This window comes from Mandrillus leucophaeus, unplaced genomic scaffold (genome assembly GCF_000951045.1).
Source record: "Mandrillus leucophaeus isolate KB7577 unplaced genomic scaffold, Mleu.le_1.0 Scaffold136, whole genome shotgun sequence".
Classification (NCBI taxonomy): Eukaryota; Metazoa; Chordata; class Mammalia; order Primates; family Cercopithecidae; genus Mandrillus; species Mandrillus leucophaeus.
In genome coordinates this window covers 5,175,030-5,197,912 of record NW_012101321.1, presented here as the reverse complement: position 1 = coordinate 5,197,912, position 22,883 = coordinate 5,175,030, and the positions used below count along the sequence as shown (strand labels likewise).

The 22,883-nt window shown below is 39.5% G+C and overlaps 1 protein-coding gene across 3 annotated transcripts in view; it reads right to left on the bottom strand.

The window, feature by feature from the left end:
• The window catches only part of NR3C2 (nuclear receptor subfamily 3, group C, member 2), a 383,563-nt gene that overhangs the window by 37,128 nt on the left and 323,552 nt on the right, over positions 1-22,883 (bottom strand). For all 3 annotated transcript variants that reach the window (XM_011973244.1, XM_011973245.1, XM_011973243.1), the window contains 2 exons: positions 6,511-6,641; positions 441-598 (listed from right to left, as the gene is read on the bottom strand). In XM_011973244.1, coding sequence (XP_011828634.1) covers positions 441-598; positions 6,511-6,641 — 289 coding nt within the window. The remainder of the gene's footprint in view (positions 1-440; positions 599-6,510; positions 6,642-22,883) is intronic.

The following is a 22,883-nucleotide window of genomic DNA, read 5'->3' as shown; positions in this document are numbered from 1 at the left end:
AGAATATGTGTTCAGGGTTCTAAGCTAAGGAATCTGAGAGTGGCCAACCTGGAGATTCACTCCTAATCTATAGAGGACATCTGAATCCCTGGCCCATTCTTTGGAATGTAGGTCATCCAGGGGATCGAGGCCCTTTGTCATGGGTTAAATGGAGGTTGCTAGGCGGAAATGCTATATAACCTGAATGCTTTTTATAAATGGGAGTGGTTTTCTTGCACTACTCTTGGCCCATCCTGTATGTAAGTACCCAATAAACCCTATGTTTCATTCCCTGGCTCTGGGTCTCTTCTTCAGCCCCTTGGACATGGTGACATCCTTAATGGAGTCAACAGGGGTCTAACATGACACTCTGAAAACTCTCAGTCTCTGTCTCCTTTGGTCAGCGGCGTGTATGTGGTTGCTGATCCTTCACTTAGGAACCAAGGAGGGGCTCTACTCACGTCATGCATAGAGTCCAGCAGCTTGGTCAGTTGGTAGAACCTCTGCCAGCTCTGCCCAGAATTGTTGGGACACTTAGTTACCATCTTCCTTAGTTCTTTGATGTAATTTGTCCTCATTTCTTCAAATGCAGCCTGGCTTTTGAGGCCATCCTTTGGAACTGTGTTAAGGAAAACAGACATGTAAATTTCAAGGATGGAAAACAACTTTAGCTTCTTAGCAGGTAAGGCTATATACTGATTTTGAGGTTAGATACTAAATCTCAACTGCATTTATGAATAAATATGGCAGTTGTCTACTGGCAAATACTTCTACACATACATACACAAAGAACAACAACTATTTATCAGATGTGTCTTATCATACACTTTGCACAGACTAGTTCACTTAACCCTGACACCAATATTATGACATAACTGTTATATCATTCTCATTTTACAGATGAGGAAACTGAACACTGCAGGCTGAATCACTTGCCCATGGACACAATAAAAAAAGGCAGAGAAGGGGTGGTATCAACTTAGGTCTGTCTGTTTCCAAAGCCTTTCTCTTAACCACAATGCCACATTGCCTTGTGGCTGGTCATCCAAGTGTTTATGAATCCCAACTTGCCAATACCTCAGAGATAGGAAAATATATTTTGATTTTCCAGGATAACTGAAGAGCCACAGATAATCTAGGTTGGGGCTAGAATTAGAAATCAACATCTTCATTCTCAAGTTCAAATATTAAAGACATTCGGGGGAACTGGCCATCTATGAAGTGGAGGATGCTGCTTACAAAGAAGCACTTTCTATCCACTTGGCACCAGGATCGCATGACCACTAAGGCACATGACCTCCCAGTACAACCTCATAAAGCGTCTGTACATTAAAATATATTTTCTTATCTCTGAGGTATTGGCAAGTTTGGATTCATGTACACTGGTTTATGTGTGTGAGGAGGGAACACCAACAGTGGCTCTGCACGCAAGGCAAAATTTAAAACTTTCAAAGAGAATGAACCATGTTCATCTGTATCTTTGATAAGGTAGAAAACTAAGGATAATATTTTCTTCTTTCCTTTTATGTGGTGGCTAGCTTTCGTATGTTTTTTTAAAAAATTCACTTAAAAAAGAATACTTTGAAATTCAGGACTTGTAAGCTTATCAAGTGCTTCTGTGACCCACTGAGAAGCAGGTCCCAGGACATTTGTGAAAGTACTTTATTAAGAAATGAAGTCCAGGTGTAGGACAGAATGTAAGCATTTTTTTTCCACTATAGCCAATAGTTACGTTTATGCCTTAACACTGAATAAGAAAATCACTTAGAATTTTATTTTTAGGAGATAAAGACCTAATGAAAATTCATCTTGGGATATTAACATTCTGATTTTGAAACTGCTCATACTTTCACTTCTTAATTACCTATTATATTTTCTAATTTCCCATAACTGGTGTAAATAATTATTTACTTTGGCCATCAGCACTTTGAGATGGTTCTGAGTATTGTGTGCAACCCTGGAAGCCAGGCATACTGCTGTTTCCAAATAAACCCTGTTATCCTATAAAAAGATGGATTATCTTGCAAATTAACTTCTACTATTATGTTAATAATCATCTTGAGTTTAATTGTTGAGAGTTTTGATTTGTCATTTATTTAAGTCTATTTTTGTGAGGGGAAAAGTAAATCGCTAATAGTAACTGCACAAATTCCTGAGGCTGCCATATTATGGTTTAAAATATTTGACATTCACATTAAATGTTAAATGCTATCCATTACATAACAAATAGTATTTTTTCTCCTTAAAACTTTATTTTAAAAGTAAAAAAACATAAAGAACAGTAATAACCAGAATGTTAATAGTAAAACCATAAATCCAATTTCTACCAAAATTTTAATGTTAACTTAAAACTTTCTAAAAGACAGGAAAAGTTTGCAGATATTTTACACTTCCCACCCACAGATTAGCATTTAAGTTATAAAACTGTACAAAGTAAATGTTTAGTTTTTCGTTATAGATACTTATATGGACATCACCCCATACATGAAAAGTTGACTAGTGGTAGAATAAATAAGTTTCACTATTATATTTCAATACCATTTGGTACATCTAAGATTAACCAAATTTATATTTCTGATAGTTGTAGATCAAAAATTCTAAAAATTATAACAACTTGTCAAACACTATTACTTATACATTATTGCTGTAACTGAAATATAGCGTACCAGTTTCCCAGCCAGATTTTTTAGAAGTTGAAACAAACCCACAAATAAAGAGAACTTAAGCAAAACCTCAAATTTTGGAGTTCTGCCCAGAGTTTCTGAATTTACTTATTAAATGCAGCAGAGCTGCTGGAAATCATCCAAAATCTGGAGAAGAGCAAAGAGGCAACTGGGGTGGAAGTCTGCTTTCCTCAAGAACATGAGAGCCTCTGATGTCAGTCCTGAAACTCTTTGATACGCTGGACATCAGGTGTGCATCTGACAGTGCTGAGATGAAAAATTTTCATGTGTTCTATCACAGATTAGCAAAACAAGCTTACTAAAGCCTGCAGTTTTTATGGTTCACAAAATGCACCTATGTTTTCCTACCTTTTCATTTTGCTTTTTCTGCATTGAAAAAAATCAGAATTCAAACTACTGAGCTACTTGGGGGCTAATAAATTAATTCAAGTAGCTTCAAAATGATATCAGAATCTATTATGGGCTGAGTGAATATGTAAAAAGATGTAAAAGGATAAGACATCAATTTAGATTGAGTAGTCAACATTCATAAAGAATTAGTACCACAAGCACTTTAAAAAATGTTTCATTTATATTCTATCATCCATTTGTCATAATTTTAAACATATTTTTCTAACCAGTAATGGTTAATAACCTAGCTTGGAAGAGGAGTAAAATCTTTTTCAGTGAATTTAAAGATTATAGTTCCAAAGTTATACTCCAGAAAGAATAAATCAGGAACAACAGAAACCTTGGTGAAGAGTGGAGCAGGAGGTGGACCCTGCAGGTGAGGGGCTGTAAACACAAGAGCAGCGGGAGATGGGGCTGGGTGTAATTAGTGAGGAATGGTGGGGCCTGTGGCAAACTGAAGAGAACACGCCCTGCCCCGGGCAATTGAATTCAATGAAAATAAAACAAAAGGCCAAAAGCAACCCCAAAACCCTGTGCTGGCCAAATAAAACACAGCTGTGAACTGCTGGCCCCACCTCCCTACCAGGACTGCCGGTTTGCCCCCTCTGCTACGGAGTCTGCGATTCTGCCTTTTGGACACTCCGCCCTCACTGCTGCCATTGTGTGCCACCTGCCATCCGCCTGCCTTTCAGCCTCTTGGTGCCTGCTCTTAGGGTAGCAGGAACAACACTAGAGGTAAAGTCCCAAGCCATCGGTTTTAGTCCTAGCTCATAGAGGATATTCAACACATCACACTTACGTGCCTCCGTTTTGTCAACTTTAGAAAAGGCCTATCAATCCCCCAGGGTGATTTTAAGCATTAAATTAGATAATATATGGAAAAACACTTTGCAAATTGCAAGGTGCCAAACATAGGTGAAGCAGGATGATTACACATGTCACCACTGCCTCCCCTCTTCCTGCTTTGATCGCTACCTGATTCCAGCTTACTATCCGCAGACCCAGTCCCTCTCTGCTGGAAATGCATATGCTCTTCATATGCATTCAATCCTGAGTACCTTGGCTAGTCTTGGTCCTTTTCTCCAAATGACTTTACTGATCACTGCCCCTTCTCCCACACCTCTGTTTCAGGGACCCATGGCAAGGGCTAGGCACAGACTGGATACTCCAAGTTGTCACTAGGCACTCTCTCCTCCTCTGAAGTCCATGCCACTGGCCGAGGCACCCTTTCAGGCTCTTAACATCTGGAACATTTCTCAGTTTCCTCAGTGGCCATCGCATAAGGCTCAGAGTTTTCCTCTCCACACTGTCTCCTGTCATCTTTCTGGGTCTCGCCCTCATCTGATGGGAGCTTCCTCAAATTCTTTCCCCTCTGTTGGAAAATTCCTGTGCTGTTGTCGGAGTTACAATTGCCACACATCCTTGTCAAAGCTAATCCTGTCCTCTCTTGTCTCCTCTGGCACTTTATGCCATCAACTTCTCTCCTCCCATACTTGGTTCCAGAAGCCCAAAAAAGCTTCTCATCAATTAGCAAGTCCCTGGCATGCTAGCATCTGCCCGATGCCTAATGGTCAACTCCAGTGGCCTTCTATCAGGGTTATCAACTTTCTCTGTGGAGGCCATGCTGTTCGTTACACCCCTTTTGGAAACTCTCACTTCCTGGCTTCCAATACCATATACTCTCCCATTATCTGCACCTCTCTGACAGTTCTGTCTCTGTCCTGCAGCCTCTGCTACCTTCCTGTAACACAGCTCCACTGGCTCTCTCTGGACGATGGTAACCCCACTCACCACTGGAATTACACTACAATTTTCTATAAGGATAATTTCAAATTTATATCTCCATGCTCAAACCTGTCTTCACAGTCCCAGTCCCCAGTTGTCCCCATCTTTTGGCTGTTTCTATCAGGACACAGAGTTGGTATCAAAAAATTAACCTATCCAAAACAGAACTCATTTTACACTTCACACAATCTACTCCAAGTCCTGATGTTAACATATTCCTATTAATGGCATCACTACTGTGGCTAGTCATTTCTCTGTGCTCAAAACCTGTGTCACTCTGACCCACAGCACTTTTATTTCCCCTCCTAGGCAGCTGCCAAGGCCAACTCTACAATGTTTCTGGACTCCACTTGCTCCTGTCCATCATACTACCAGTCATGGTAATGCCCCCCATTACTTCCACAGGCTCCCAGCAGGTCTCTGTGCTTCCAACTGGGCTAAGTTCTCTGTCTCTGCCTCTCTCCCATCCTGTCTCTCTCCTCTTGAATCTATTCCACCAGAGAGACCCTTATAAAGCCATACAATACGGCTTTGATCCTGTCATCCCACTGCTCAAAAGCCTTCAGCATTGCCCTCTCCTGCCCACCTAATGACGTTCAGATTTCTTCAATGGACATTGAATATTTTGGTCTAATCGACACCCCAATCTTATTCCCCAATTTTATTCCCCATGACTCCTCCACCTAACATAACTTGATGCACCTTTAAAAAATAAATGAATACATAAATAAAATAAAGAATTGGAAGGCAAAACAACCCCTCCCCGCTAAGTGTTACTGCCTATATAGACATCCCCACAGGTCCACACTCATTCATACTGATGTTCACGGCAATGCCATCTCACACCTTCTATCCAACCTATGGCCCTTGCAAAACCCTCCAAGATCCAGCTGCATCACGTGTCCCTCCCCAGATCCCCAGAACTGAATGTGCTCTTCTCTTCTTTGAACCACCATTACATTCCTTACCTCTATCATAGTAAATAATTACTTTCCATATGTATTAAAGATATCTTTGGCCAGGCATGGTGGCTCACACCTATAATCTCAGCACTTTGGGACGCTGAGGCTAGTGGATCACCAAAGGTCAGGAGTTTGAGACCACCCTGGCCAACATGTCGAAAGCCCATCTCTACTAAAAACACAAAAATTAGCCAGGCATGGTGGCACATGCCTGTAATCCCAGTTACTTGGGAGGCCGAGACAGGAGAATCGCTTGAACCTGGGAGGTGGAGGCTGCAGTGAGCCAAGATCATACCACTGCACTCTGGCCTGGGCAACAGAGCAAGACTCCATCTCAAAAAAAAAAAAAAATTTTTTTTTTGAACTTTTCTTTGAGTACAAACTCCATGAGGATAAAGACTGTGCTTCATTAACCCTTGTGTTTCCTGAATTGCCCAATCCTACTATACACGTAACAGACACTTTATAAACACTGAGTGGTTGGATGGATGAAGGAATATTGGGATATGCTCTTTCATATGCCCAAAGCTTCATACTTTGCAAGTAACTTAGTTCATCAAAGGTCAAAGGCTTCCTCCAATTTCTTCAATGTTTCTGTTTGATTTTTGTTTTTGGTACCAACTACCTGAATACAATAAATATAGGCTACCACCCTATGGGGAAGATGAGCTGGTAATACAGAAACAGTGCCAGGATGGGCATCAATTTACTTGTGCTTAGTAGCAGCAAAACTTTCATGATGGTGTATTCTTCAAAGGTGAGCTGCAGTCGAACGAACTGAAGGCTGATTTGGTGCATCCCCTGGCATAGTTCATACATGGCAGACTGATGCATCTTCTCTCTGCAAAGGAAAAGAAGAAAATGTCTGAGAATGCAAGATTCATTATCAAACCCAGACTGGCAGCCTGAGGCAGCTTAATAAGAGATCTGACTCAGAATTCTCCTTTTGGCTTCAACATGGAGCAGATGTGTATTTTAAAGACAAGTTAGACGCTTTTCATAGTGATTGGTAAATTGCTTCTAGACCAATACTGCTGGGCCGTTTACTTGTACCCTGTGAGAATGTGTCAGGAGCACTGAAACCAACCCTTTCAAAGTATGCCATGATTTCATTTTATGTCAAGAGTAATACTGACTGATTAGGATTTTAGTGTGTTATAGTGAGACCATCCACAAAGCAGAGAAGCTGCTGTGATCTGGGGCAAAGCCCACAGACTTTTGTTCCTTTTCAGCCACAGATATCCAGCATTTATAGGGAAGGACTGAGCTAGATGCTATGAACATAGGACGGGGATGACCAATCTTATTTCTTCATGGACCTTCCTTACAGAGGTCATGGAACACGTTATTAACTATTTACATGTTATTAACTATCAACATGTTTTAAAAGGGAAATTAAAAAATACTTTAAAAGGTGAGAACACCAAATGGAATCTCTCTGATAAAGAGAAAAAATGACGAGGGAGTTTGGCACAACATATACAAATACTTCCACACACACAACCAAACAATACCCTCACACCACTGTCCAAATGCTTCCATAAAAATCCATGTTATCTAAAAACAGAAGTCATTATTTTCTCTTTGCTTAAGAAGTAAGCAAGGCATCACTATTTTCTGTAGATGTTTTCCCTCAAAGTGATAAACCTTTTGTAAGGCCCTGGGTAACTACTGGTTCATGGTGACCAGACTGTAAAAAGTGAAAGAGACACTATTGGTGAAAAATGAGAAAGGACTTGACAAAGGCCAAAGAAACAGAAAACGAGGTCTGGATGGTGGATCTATTAAAGGGTGACTGAAAGCAGGCAGCATCTGCTGGAAAGCAATGTGGGGATCTCTCTTCCAGGATGGATTCTGGGGCTCCCCTCAATTGGCAGAAATCTCTTGCATCTCAACTCTGAATGCCAATTATAAGGAACCCATAATGAAACACAGCACATGTTCTCTGCATTATTATATATCTTTCCTTTCCCCCAATAAGCTAGAAGCCATTTTAAATTAAGGAAATATTTTAAACACACACATATGCTAACAGCAGGAGCTTCCGAATCTACCATCCAGAATTAACAGTGTAAACAAATGCTACTATTTTTGCCATATGTGCATCAGATTTTTAAAAATTAAACATGGCAGAGTTAATGCCCACTCTGCCTTCTTCCCCAATCCCATCCATCTCTTCCTCTTTCAAGAAGGGAACCACCCAGTCTGGGTGATTATCATTTCCTCTCAGATGTGTGTATTTCACTACACATGTGTGTATCTACAAAAACAGCATACAGTACTGCTTTGTTTTATGTAAATTTGAAATTAGATATGCACATCCTTCTGCAACTTATTTTTATTCAACAATAACTTTGAGATGTATCTATTTTGATACAGGTAACTAAGTTAATTCATTTTAACTGCTTCGAGCTTCATTTGTTTGAATGTACTGCATTTTACTTATCCATTGCTCTACTGATGGACACTTGGGTTGTTTGCTCTTTATTACTATCACAAATGATGCCCAAGGAATATCCTTGTCATTTCTATAGGATACAGAATGAAAACAGAACTTCTGAGTCATAGATTTGCGCATGTCTCCTGCTTTCATTCCAACCAGCAGAGCATGAGCATGCCCTTACTCCACATCCCCACCAATGCTTGCCATTATCCAATTTCATTTTTTTTCCATTTGGTGGGAGGTTGAATGGGTAGATAGCACATGGTTGCTTTTATTTCCATTTCCATTATCACTAGTAGATTCCGTATTTACTCATCATTTGGGTGTCTTCTGTGGTGATTTGACTCTTTATCTTTACCAAATTTACTCATTTTTTCCTTCTCGCACTGAGTAACACCATTTTTATTCCTAATAATTTTGTGCCTTAAAAATGCTGTCTGATCTTCACATTGTTTTTTTCGCTGTCTGCCTCTTTTTCTTGCTCTCTTTAGAACTTACCAGGTGTGCTGTCCACCTTTCTTTTGATCCCTTAGTTTCAAACTTCCCACGTAATTATATTTCACACATATCTTCTAAACACAAAAGGCTGGATTCAGAAATCTGAGAGTCTCTGTATTTTAATAACTCAGTTTAATCTGTTTTTATTTATCATGATTACTGACAAGTTTGGATGTTCTCTACCATTTTAACCTACTGTCCTTCCTCTTTCCCTTCTTTCTCTTTCTCTTCCTTTCATTGGATTGATCTACTAGCTTTTTAGCCTCCTGTTGTGGGAAGTCAGGGACCCCGAATGGAGGGACTAGCTGGAGCTGTGGCAGAGGAACATAAATTGTGAAGATTTCATTTTAATATGGACATTTATCAGTTCCCAAATAATACTTTTATAATTTCTTATGCCTGCCTTTAATCTCTTAATCCTGTTATCTTCGTAAGCTGAGGATGTATGTCACCTCAGGACCACTGTGATAATTATGTTAACTGTACAAATTGATTGTAAAACAGTGTGTTTGAACAATATGAAATCAGTGCACCTTGAAAAAGAACAGAATAACAGTGATTTTTAGGGAACAAGGGAAGACAACCATAAGGTCTGACTGCCTGCGGGGTCAGGCAAAAAGGGCCATATTTTTCTTCTTGCAGAGAGCCTATAAACAGACGTGCAAGTAGGGAAGATATCGCTAAATTCTTTTCCTAGCAAGGAATATTAATACCCTGGGAAAGGAATGTGTTTCTGGGGGTAGGTCTATAAACGGCCGCTCTGGGAGTGTATGTCTTATGCGGTTGAGGTAAGGACTGAGATACACGCTGGTTACCTGCAGTACCCTCAGGCTTACTAGGGTGGGGAAAAACTCTGCCCTGGTAAATTTGTGGTCAGACAGGTTCTCTGCTCTCGAACCCTGTTTTCTGTTGTTTAAAATATTTATCTGGCTGGGCGCAGTGGCTCAAGCTGTAATCCCAGCACTTTGGGAGCCCGAGATGGGCGGATCATGAGGTCAGGAGATCGAGACCATCCTGGCTAACATGGTGAAACCCCGTCTCTACTAAAAAATACAAAAAACTAGCTGGGCAAGGTGGCGGGTGCCTGTAGTCCCAGCTACTTGGGAGGCTGAGGCAGGAGAATGGTGTAAACCTGGGAGGTGGAGCTTGCAGTGAGCTGAGATCTGGCCACTGCACTCCAGCCTGGGCAACAGGAGACTCTGTCTCAAAAAAAAGAAAAAAAAAATTATCAAGACAATACATGCACCACTGAACATAGACCCTTATCAGTAGTTCTGCTTTTGCCCTCTGCCTTGTGATCTTTGTTGGACCCTTATCACTGGTTCTGCTTTTGCCCTTTGTCCTGTTCCCTCAGAAGCATGTGATCTTTGTTACACCCTTATTAGTAGTTCTGCTTTTTGCCCTTTGAAGCATGTGATCTTTGTACCTACTCCCTGTTCTTACATCCCCTCCCCCTTTGAAACCCTTAATAAAACTTGCTGGTTTTGATGCTCAGGTGGGCATCATGGTCCTACCAATATGTGATGTCACCCCCAGTGGCCCAGCGGTAAAATTCCTCTCTTTATACTGTCTCTATTTCTCAGCTAGCTGACACTTATGGAAAATAGAAAGAACCTACATTGAAATATTAGGGATGGGTTCCCCCAAAAGGCCCCCTCCGCTATAGCTCTACAGGATTTAGAAGCTATACATGCTGTTTTCACACCTTAAGTCATCACTGTTAAATCTAGTTTCTCTCATACACACACACTCCAGGTCTGCTTAGATTTCCCCAGTGTTTCTCTGAACACCCTCACTTCTTGACTTTACTCCTGAGTTCAATTTCTTACTTATTGAAGAATGTATTTTAGTAATTCTTTCAGCAGTGATTAGTTGATAAATGTTCCGGGGCTGGGTGCAGTGGTTCATGCTTGTAATCCTAGCACTTTGGGAGGCTGAGGCAGGCATATCACCTGAGGTCAGGTGTTCAAGACCAGCCTGGCCAACATGGTGAAACCCCATCTCTACAAAAATACAAAAATTAGCTGGGCATGATGGCAGGTGCCTGTAATCCTAGCTACCAGGAGGGTGAGGTGGAAGAATCACTTGAACTGGGAGGCAGAGGTAATAGTGAGCCAAAGTCAGCCATTGCACTCTAGCCTGGGTGATAGAGCGAGACTCCGTCCCAAAACAAAACAAAAGTTCATGTCTCATGTCTTTGGTCTCAATTTGTCTGAAAATGTCTTTATTTTACCTTCATTCCTGGATGATATTTTAAAAAGCTATGGATTTCTAGCTTGACAGGTGATTTACCGCAGTACTTTGCAGATAGTATTCAACTACACATGGGCCTTAATTGTTGCTTTTGGGAAATTTCCTGTTAGTCTAATTGTCGTTCTCCTGAAGGTGGCCTGCATTTTTCTCTTTGGTAGCTTTAAAAATTTTTCTGTATTTATATGATGCCTGCAGTTTCATGACGATGTACCGAGGTGCAGACTGATTTTTATTTCTCCTGTTCAGGACTCAATGTCCTTATTCAACTTGCATATATAAGTATTCCTTCAGTTCTAAAATGTTTTTAGTCCTTGTCCCTTCAAATATCACCCCATCCTGTTCCTGTTATTTTTCGTTTTTAAACTCCAGTTAGCAGTATGTTGGACCTTCTCCTCATGTCTTCCACATCAGCCTCTCTTTCATATTTTCTTGCTTTTTATCTCTCTGTACTGCATTCCTAGGTGATTTTCTCAGATCTGTTTTCCATATAATCTACTGTTTAATACAGTGTTTTAATTTTAGTGGCAGTATTTTTCATGTTGAGGAGCTGAGAAATGCTCTATTCAATTCTCTCTCAAACATTTCTGTTCTTTTCCATAAGTATTTCTCCTTACATATCTAGATATTTAAACATGTTTATTTTATAGTTTCTTTCAGATGTTTTATTCAAATTTGGGGTGTGCTAATATGCATATCTAACATGTATTATTTTGGCATGTATTGTCTTCTAGGTGAATCCCATGGGTTCTGGCTTGTGGATGGGACTCTACAGAGTTTTAGCATTTGCGGCTGTCATGGGTATAAGCATTTTACTTGTTCTGGAGCAGTTTTTATGCTAATTTCTCAGCTTAAACACTTTTTGCAAGACTCATGTAGTTTAAATTTAGACTCCACACTTGATGTGGTGCAGGTTTCTGTTTCTTATTTCTTTCAGCTTCCTTGCCATGCTGGCTGGTTGGTTTAGTTTTATTGTCCTTGTTAGTAGACAGCGAAATCTTTGCCAAGCCCTAGATTTATGCAGGGGGCTCTATTTCAGGCGCTGGCCTTGTTGGAGTCTGGCTTCCTGTCACCTTTCCCTGTTTGTGTTCTAATACCCATCCTCAAGCACATATCTGCATTCAGTAGTCAGTGGACCATCTGTGGCATTAGTTTTGCTTTAAAGCACCCTGTCTATTAATTTCCTAGTTTTGCACCCTTTAAAAACATTTCTTTTGAGCTTGGCTATATATTTAAGACCTTTTTTTAAATGCAGAATTTCTGTGTGTTTAGAGCCAAAAAAAAAATTAAAAAAAATTAAAAGCTCAGTTTAGTTCCATCATTTTGATTGGTAACTGCAAACTTCTTAAAGAAAGGATCCATGTCTAACTTTTGTAAGTGTCAAAAAGAATACGATAAACAAGTGCGATGTGTCAGTCTTTGCTAAGTATTTCTCATGAATGAATGATAGAGAGAAGGAAAGGAAAAGAGAACAGAGAACAGTTAAAGGCTATGAAAACATACAGATTTGCATATGATGATGATGATGAAGGAAAATACTGGCAATTTATATAAGATTATCAAGTGGCCACAAAATTAGATATTGCATTTATGAAGTTCTACAAAATTTTTGAGAGAGAGAGACTGATTTAGATTGTGACGTGTAGCAAACTGGAAAATCAGAATGTCTGTGGAGTATAACACAACATGCATTTCATACTGTGCGGTTTGAAATGTGCGCTTATATGCATTTGATTCCTTAAGGGGGCATCTCTAGCTTTGCCCCAGCAGGTCCTAGAGGGGCACAGCTCATCAGCTTTTCAGCATGCTGGCTTTGTGATCTGGTAATCATGTAGCATCTGAGATCTCAGGCTTATCATGTATAAAATTGGAATACTAATAATAATTCTAATCTTGCAGGGATGTATGAACTAATTATATGGAAGCTCTTAAATTATACTTCACACGTGTTAGCTTTATTTGGAAATCATGGAGAGAATACAATGCTTCTTAAGAGACCAATGATCATTTGGTTGAAACAAACCAAGAAGGAGTCAAGGTCTTAAAATGAGTTTTCGGGAATACAATATTATGTTATTATTTTAAATTATTTCTATATAGAAGATGGTAAATCTAGGGAAAAACCAGAGATAATGTAGATTTTCAGAAGGCAGAAATAACTTGCCTAGAGTAGAACATGAGAACGAAACACCTCCATGTCAGAGCATTTCTGTTATCAGATGTGTTAACAAAACATCCACACACAGATTAAAGGTTAAAGAGAGACTTCAGATTCCACTTGAAAACAGATTAGAACACTAACGTGTGACAACACACCTAAAGAAAGCATTTTTTGCCACTTCAGTATGAACAGCATCTCTTTTTAACTCTTTGTGAGGTATTAACTAAATAACCTCTACAGTCTCCATAGCTATCATTTATGGATTACCCGCCACACACCAGAGCTAAATTTCTTCTTGCTAAATCTCACAATGCCCTGTGAGGAATTATTCTCATGTTCATGATAAGGAATTTTAGGTACATGTGAAGCCAGGATCCAAACCCAGGTTTTTTACTTCAAAACTCATGCACTTTCCTTTCTCTGTATGCCAGCCTGAGTAATCATTTTTGGCTCTTTTTTCCAGAGTCATACAACTCTATTCAGTACCTGCAATGTTTTGTTATTACAGTCACTCATTTGTTTATTCTTTGCTACCCATTATGTGGTAACATTTTGGGTTTTCAAATTCCATTGCTGTTTCCATTGGATGAAATCGAATTCTCTAAATGAAAAGTACGGAGCACTTGATATAGCTTGAAATTTCAAGAAAATAGGCCATCTTGAAAATGCATTTTATATCACATCATTTTTGCACAATTTTTTGTGCAATTGTGCTTTTGCACAATTAAATGTATAGAAAAGTACATCCAAAGAAGTTGAAACAAGGACAATCTTTTGGCATAATATTGGTATTAATTTTGCAATATCGCTTCACAGCATATACTCTTTGCTACATGCTTTTATTCATGTCATAATTTTACCTCATTTTGAATAGAATGTAAAAATATACTGACTACTTTGGGAAAGAGAAGCAAACTCATATAATGCCTCTGTAAAACAAAAGTAAATGCATGACCAAAAGTCACCCTTCAACAGTGAACTAATACAAATATGGTAACAGATTACTGCCATAGAAAACAGCCATATAGTGAACATCAGACCTGAGTAACTGATGGCTGCTAGTCTCTACTTAAGAACTGTGAGTACTAATATATTTGCACATGTCAGCCATTTCTAAATATCTTCTTATTTGTAGGAACAGAATAAAAACTTTACTTTTGGATAAACACAGCAGCCAAAGTAGGTCTAGAGACCCACTCTAGAGGTTGGGTTAAAATCTATGACAATAGTTCTAAAATATTTTTTAAAAAATACTTCGTTTTGTAAACTTAAAATTTTCTCAAATGAGGAAGCCAATTTTATTTGTAGCTATAACTTCATCTGGTCTTCTCTTAGAACATCCATTGTACTAAACTAAAATAATATGATCATTTGGAAATAGTTTTAAAATATTAAGTTAAAATTATCTAACTTCTCCAAATCTGATTTACTTGGGACTAAAGTGAATAATGGGAGTTAGACAATATTTTTTTTCTTGCTTTGGAGAGAATTTGGGGTTAGAAATGGGGTTTAATTCATGTAAGAATAGTGGCAATTAGAAAAGGTCCATTAAAATCAGAGTGTGGGTAGGGCTTTCAAAATGTAAATGACTTGAGTGCTGGCTGCCTGCTTTTAACTGAGCATCTAAACAATCTGAACAACTCTTTTATCTACAGGACCCACCCATGCTATCTTACCATCATTATGTCAACCATGTTGCCCTATTTCACATTATAAGACGAGTCCATTGAACCTATCAGCCAATGGCTGTCAGAAGGAACACTCTTGTTTTTTAGGTACTGGCTTACCATTAGGGTATCTGGAAGTCCTTCTGGAAGTAATTGATTTGAGAAATTATTTCTCCAAATTAAATGTAATCGTAGCATCATAGTCATGTTGTACTTTGACAGAAGTAGATATCTGGTAAGCCCAAACTACAAAGCATTCCAGGCTATGAACACCTGTAGAACTCGGGAGCTCTAAGTATGAGTCTAAACACCTTCGTGGACACTTCATGTGGTGGCCATCCACCACAGTGAGAAGACAAGCGAGGCTCTTCCATCTTCCAGTGTCTAAATCTGTAGGACGGTTTAAACTTCCCACCCATTCCAGGTTCTCATTCCAGGTTCTCATCAGCAACCTCTATTCTGAGGTTGCCTTGATCTTGTCAAGGGCTCAGTTGAGTTCACCTTTGAGTTGGCTAGTTTCATGGGCATGCTTACCACGCAGCTCCTTAATGGTCTCCCAAGGTGTTACCCCTGAAATTCGGCTAGACCACTAGGAAGTCACATAGGCAGGCCTCTAAAGCAGTGCATTTTGCAGACATTATTTAACATTATGCCTCCACTGAACTTTGCCAAGAAATAGCCCTTTGCAGAAAAACTCTGCATCTTTGCAAGATGGATTCTGAAGATGACTTCCATTTTTTGTTACTGATTGTTCTTATTAAGACTCATGTGATACATGGGCCTTGAACTGTAGGCCTGGAAAAAGCTTCTTTCTTAATGCTAACTTCTACTTAATGAATCTCTGCCGGAAGTGAAAGCAGGCCATTGAGGGGTTATTTGTTGTTCACAGCAGCACTATTCACAATAGGCAAAAGATAGAAGCAACCCAAGTGTTCACTGACAGATAAATGGATACACATGAGGAACATGTATATAATGGGATATTGAGTCTCAAAAAAGGAAATTCTGACATGCTACACCATGGATGAACCTTCCTATTATGCTCAATGAAATACGTCTGTCAGAGAAAGACAAATACTGCATGATTTCCCTTAGATGAGCTATCTAAAGTAGTCATACTCATAGAAACAGTAAGTAAAACGGTGGTTACCAGGGGCTGGGGGAGGTGGGAAAGCAGAATTAGTTTAGTGAGTACAGTTTTAGTTTTGTGAGATGAAAAAGTTCTGGAGACTGGTTGCACAACGATGTAATACTACTACTGAACTGTACACGTAAAAAGGGTTAGAAGGCAAATGTTGTTATACGTATTTTTTAATCACAACTAAAATGGTTTGAAAATTAGAAAAACAAGAATCTCTACAACCCATAATCCATTTATGATGGAGTCTCACTGTGTCACCCAGGCTAGAGTGCAGTGGCACGATCTCGGCTCACTGCAACCTTCACTTCCCTGGTTCAAGCGATTCTCCCACCTCAGCCTCCCAAGTAGCTGGGATTACAGGCCTGTGCCACTGTGCCTGGCTAATTTTTGTATTTTTAGTAGAGATGGGGTTTCCCCATGTTGGCCAGGCTGGTCTCAAACTCCTGACCTCAGGTGATCTGCCTCCCACGTGGTCTCTCAAAGTGCTGAGATTACAGGTGTGAGCCACCGTACCCAGCCTATACTTTATTTGAGATCGATTAAGAAACTCATATTTGTGTTTAATAATGCAACTTCTGTTAGCATTCAGGTGATTCATTCTTTCATCTTTTATAATATACAAAATATCTGTCTTACTCTCTGTTTTAGCTACTTGCTTTTTGCCTTTTTGTGTCTTGAATGGTTTTAGTTTTACTGAATATGTGCTTGTACTGCAAGCTACGCTAAATGCTTTTGGAAAGCATGCGGGGTAAGAATTCTTTAATAAACTATGATTTCAAAAAGTCACTCAGAAATAGTTCCTCAAAGACCTTTTTGATATAGTTTTGGTACTCTAAAGGGGAAGGAAAATAGAACTACCTTTATCACTCCTTTCTGTTTCCACAAACTCACATTTAATAAATGTAATCCTTTCACATCAGCTGATTTTATAAATGCCAAAGCACAAGAGGTTCCCAACTCTTCCACCTATGGGAACCTATGAAAAGCACAATGACATTTTTAAATGTAAGATCCTTTAGTAATATGGCACGGAACTGTACCTTGCCAACTAAATACCTTTTAGGTGTGTACGACATCACTTTATTTAAGAAGGAACTACAAAAAGCAGCCTTTGAAATATTTCACATTAGCCCCTGGATTAAGCTCTACATAGCTCTCATCATTCTGAAGGTCTGTGTACCCTTCTGGATAGTGGGGTACATATCTTTCTATGACTGATTTTTGTATGGTGCATCGGTCAACAATTATGTGAGTGATAAAAAAAATATCTGGCAACAAACGAACAGGTAAATCAACACATTTCATAGACTTTCAGCTGTTCTTTTCTTTGTAGATATAAACAAAACAAAGGTTGTTTTGTTGTGCTCAATCAGGGTTGAAGTCTCTGGAATCTCAAGAGGAGGCCTCTCAATAAACATGTTTGTTAACATACTATTTATTACTTCAGTAAACTGCCTCTAGGAATGTGTGTGCGTGCCTCTAGAAGTAGGCAGCAATACTGTCAATCTTGCAACAGAGAAATAAATAACTTGATTGGTGTGGTGCACACACGTAATCACAGCCAACCTGAAAGACCAGACCTTACATCTGATACCGCAAACCGCATCCTGTCTGAATAAATCTAACATCTTGTTACATGGTCAGTATAACAGATGGTCCATGTCTCAGGCTTATTATATTCCTAAAAAACAGCATGCAGAAAAACAGGTTTTTTTCTTCCAAACCTCAATTAGAATAAAAATGACCCCAATTTGAACATTCAAATTATTCCAGTTTACTGTTTTTAATTTTTTTCATAGTCTTATTAATTTTTCCTTAACTGACAAACAAGATATATCTGTGAAGGACCATTTTACTAGCTGCAGTTCTGACACCTGTTCATTTTTATAGTACTTGCAGAGTTTGTTTGTAACCAGGGTAGAACTCAGCCATGAGGTGTAGAAATCACCTGAGAATGCCATTGTGGTCTGCATCTCTAACACATTACTGGACTAACATGTTAGAGAGACTAATGTCCCATTGGTGTCCACAACATTCATCCATTCTCTCTTAATTTTGCATGATCAATTCTAGTAATAGTTAAAAGCTAATTCAGTATTTTATCACCTTAGTTGATGCTCCAGAAGAGAGATGCTTTCATACAACTCTCTTTGGACTTCAACATCACAATATCCACTGACTTTAATGCATGTTACACAGATCAGAATAACACGTGATAATCTAAAAATGTAGAATGGGCCTTGTTATATGGCAACTGTGATTTACCTCTGGTGGTACCAAAAGTCTGGAAAAAATTTTTAAACCATAAATCCTATGTATAGTATTTTTAAAAACATTCCTTTATACAGTAGATTTTAAAATAACTTATATAGTCAGTGGTTTCTTCAGGGTACAAGGATATATGTCTTTAGTGCAGGAAAGAAAACGTGTAGCCATAATCCACTGTAAAGTTCAGATTTCAGAGAAAGTTAAAATTGGGGGTATCTGTGATAAATCACATTACAAAAATGTTTTGCTTGACCAAAGGTTTAATCTTAGTATTCCCTGAACTGTGAATTTCCCCAGGCAGGCCAGTACCAATACAATTCACTTAAAAAAGTGATTTCTAAGCAACTTTTCAGGACTGCTTATTGTATCATGCGAGGCACATCTGTCTCTGAGATATGTGTCTAGACACCACACACTAAAGTAAGAAAGACAAAGAGCAAACTGTAGGAGATTAAAAAGGAACATAGTTTACTGGATATTATCTATACAGATACTAGGGGCCTTGGTACAGGGAAATCCATGAATACGCCTAGCACTGAATTCTTACTAGAAGAGCCTACTACCAGAGGCCATTCTAGTATCATTGGATGTTTTAAGATTTAGTAAACCAAATTTTTAAATTCTAGGCTTTGCTGAGACAGTTTATATATGGCTTTGATAGAAGAACAAGCTGTAAGTGTCAACTAGACTATAATGATTTGCTCATTCCAAGAAATTTTTTGGAAAGGCAGTCAAACCTCACTGAAAACAGCATTCTAGGATTTGAATCCAGGCTATCTGTTCCCAGATTCTGGTCTCTTAACTGCTGTATTAAGGTTAAAACACCCAACAGCAAGCTTGGAGACTCATGATCACTTAATAAGTGCTATGTTAAGACTTATTGCCAGAGTTGCTACATCTATGGAAAGAAAACAGAAGAACAATGTTCTCAATGCCAGGCGCAGTGGCTCATGCCTGTAATCCCAGCACTTTGGGAGGCTGAGGCAGACAGATCACTTGAGTCCAGGGGTTCAAGATCCACCTGGGCAACATAGTAGGATCCCGTCTCTACTAATAATGTAAAAATTAGTAGGATGTGGGTCCTTATAGTCCCAGCTACTTAGGAGGCTGAGATGAGAGGATCACCTGAGCCCAGGAAGTAGAGGACGTGGTGAACCACGATAGGGCCACTGGACTTCAGCCTAGACGACAGGAGTGAGAACCTGTCTCAAAAAAAAAAAAAAAAAAAAAATTCTCTAGTGAAGTATTTTTTTCACTATCAAGCCTCATATTTGTAGGCTAGGCTATAGATTTTAATACTAAATTTCTGAAAATTTAATGGTATGCCGATCTCAGATGATTAAACAGAAGACAGAAAACCTTTGGTGAGTTATTATTGCTTCATACAGGGACATTTTGGGTATAAACGTAAAGACACTGCTTACTTTCAATAAACGACTATTGTTTCCTCACTTATAAAATGGGGATGTAAAAAGGTAGGATTCCTTTACTTGATAACTTTGTTCATATTCTTGAAATTCAATAGTTAAATGCTAATTTAGAAACGTTACCGGACTATTGTTTGGGTAAAGGGTGATAGGAAATTACTTTTTCCTACTACAATAAAAGATTTGTATTAACCAACAACTCATGGAGTCATATTCTTCCTAAAGCAAAAGTCACATTACTCCAGTAACCAGAAGCTGGCACAGGATGGTGTAGAGAAGGACATTTACTCTGATAAAATTTAGGTGCACAATTGTGCCTCCAAGGCCACAGCAGAGAGTGGCTCACACGGGCAGACGTGATTTTAGCAGTGTGTGAATGTGTTGGGGTGGGGACAAGGAAGGTGGAAAGCAGGTGTGCTCACTTTATAGGATCACCGATTCCTTTTTCTATCTTGAAATCTATGATCCTATAAAGTGAACACACTTGCTTTCTACCTTTTCTTCTTACGTTGGAAGAAGAAAACAGTTAAAGCTCCAGAGACTCTGTTATCACAGACATGATTAAATTCATTAATCAAATTATACCCTAGAAAACATTTCTGGATGCCACAGTTCTGTAGGAAAGGTAGTTTCTTCTGTTGGAATCATCTAAAAGCTGATACATCATCTGCCTAAATAGAAGAGTGATGTCCAACTCAATTAATTTATTAGAGATTAGCCACGCGTCCTTTCTTATTACTGATTCTGAACATCTGTCACAAAGCAGATTTTGTTCAGGACATTATGAACAACTGCATCATTCATTACTGGGTGAAATAAGTGTAACACCACCAGGCCACTATACCACCAGTGACATTCGTTTCCCATAAAACATCAACACTGAAACACACACTACACCTGCACACAAAATGACAGGAACACACTGATTATTCAACGTATAGCCTAAATATTTCTTATCCTTTTAATCCACTTGTATGAAATTCCTTTTCAAGGTACATGAAGGGTAAAAGTGACATTTTCTAACCTTCTCTACTTCAAAATTCTGTGAACTTCCTCTAATCAGAACGAAGTAGCGGTGCAGTTTCTCTTTAATGAGAAATGATTTGTTGGTTTTTTTTGTTCATTGCTTAGAAGCAGTGAGTGTTAAGGACAACACCTTAAAAGTGTTAGCTCCCTGTGATTCTCTCTCTCTCTTTTTTTTTTTTTTTAGAGGGAGTTTCGCTCTGTCGCCCAGGCTGGAGTGTAGTGGCGCAATCTCGGCTCACTGTAACCTGTGCCTCCCAAGTTCAAGCGATTCTCCTGTCTCAGCCTTCTAAGTAGCTGGGATTATAGTCATGCGCCACCATGCTCGGCGGGTTTTTGTATTTTTTTTTTTTTTTTTTTTTTTTAGTAGAGATGGGGTTTCTCCATGTTGGCCAGGCTGGTCTCGAACTCCTGACCTCAGGTGATCTGCCCTCCTTGGCTTCCCAAAGTGCTGGGATTACAAGCGTGAGCCACCACATCCGACCCTCCCTGTGATTCTTGAGTAAAGCACTGGGCTCTTGGCAATCTTGTGAGAGAGAGGCAAGTGCAATCCAAGCCCTCCTTCACTGTGATGCTTTGTACAAAGAACTGGAGGGTGGCAGAATGTGAGAGGGAAGGAAAGGGGGCAGGGGCAGCCACTAGGCAGCAATGTTTTCTGTAACAAGGAGAAGGAACAGCAGTGGTATGGTTTGAATGTGTCCCTCAAAATTCATATATTGTCACTTAATTATCAATATGCTAGTAAGAGGTGAGGCCTGTAGGAGGCTCCACCTATCAATCACCCACTACAATCACCTCCTGTAGGAGGAGATCAAGTAAGCAGTGAGAGCAGAGCCCTCATGGATGGGCTTAGAGCCCTTATTAAAAGGGTTGAGAGGGAAGAGTTTGGCCCTTCCATCCCTTCTGCCACGTGAGGACATGATATTCTTTTCCTCTGGTAGAAGCAGCAACAAGGTGCCATCTTGGAAGGAGATGGCAGCTCTCACCACATATTGAACCTGCTGGCACCTGCAACTTGAACTTCTCAGCCTTTAGGACTGTAAGAATAAATTTGTATTGTTCACACATCACTAAGTCTCAAGTACTTTGCGAACAGTGGCACAAACAAACTAAGACAAGCCATCAGGGAAAAAAAATAATAATAAAGAAAAATCATTCCTCTGAGTAATTTCCGGAACTGAAATTTCAATGATTTTAAATTTCAATGATTTTAAGACCAAGACTGGTGGAGCTGCAAAACAAAGTTTTCAATTTAGAGCAACCATCTCAAAGAAAAGAGCACAGAAGTTCATACTGAAGTTTGAAAAACAAACAAACAAAACAACAATTTTGTCTAGTCTGTGTTCTCTCTCTGGAAAAGTCTGGAAAAGCCTTAACATGCCTAATTTCAAAGGTAAGACAATGGGATGTAGCATTTTTATTCAATAAAAATGATACTGTCCCACTCACTCTACATGAGATAAGGAAGGGCTATAGAACAAAAGGAAAGGAAAGAGAAAGGGTCAAGCAGAAACAAAAATGAGAGGAGAAAGAATGGGGGACCAGTCATGGAGAAAAGGAAGGGAAGCAGAAATGGTGAGGGAACAAAAGGAGAGGGGGAAAGAAATGGCTCTGTCCCTCTGAAGCTGAAGCCCGCAGTTCTTTTGGCCCTGTGGTTTGACAGCTTCAACTCTGGATTGCAGAGACCCATCCCCTTTCCTGCTCAGGTACAGCATCTCACGGTTGGATCGTACCACCTGCTTCACAATATCCATCCAATTCTAACCCTCTCGGAGGACAACATGGCCTTTCAAGCTACACAGTTTTGCCCAGCAGCTTTCCTTGATGACTGTAGTCCAGCCAGAAGACTACACCTGCCTTTTTTTTTTTTTTTTTTTTTTTGGAGGTGGAGTCTCGCCTTGTTACCCAAGCTGGAGTGCAGTGGCGCAATCTCGGCTCACTGCAACCTCTGCCTCCCAGGTTCAATCGATTCTCCTGCCTCAGCCTCCTGAGTAGCTGCCACCTGCTTTTTAAACTCCTGGAGTGCCCATTCATAACACCTGTCACCTGTCACTTGTCTTCACCTTGTTAGGCCACTATTTATGCATTTAGGTGTTACTTGTCCAGTAACTCACCAGCTACACTATAGAATTCTAGAGGATGGAAGTTCTATGTTTCATTTCTTTTGATTCCGTACAATAGCCACCACAGTGTAGATAGTTTCAG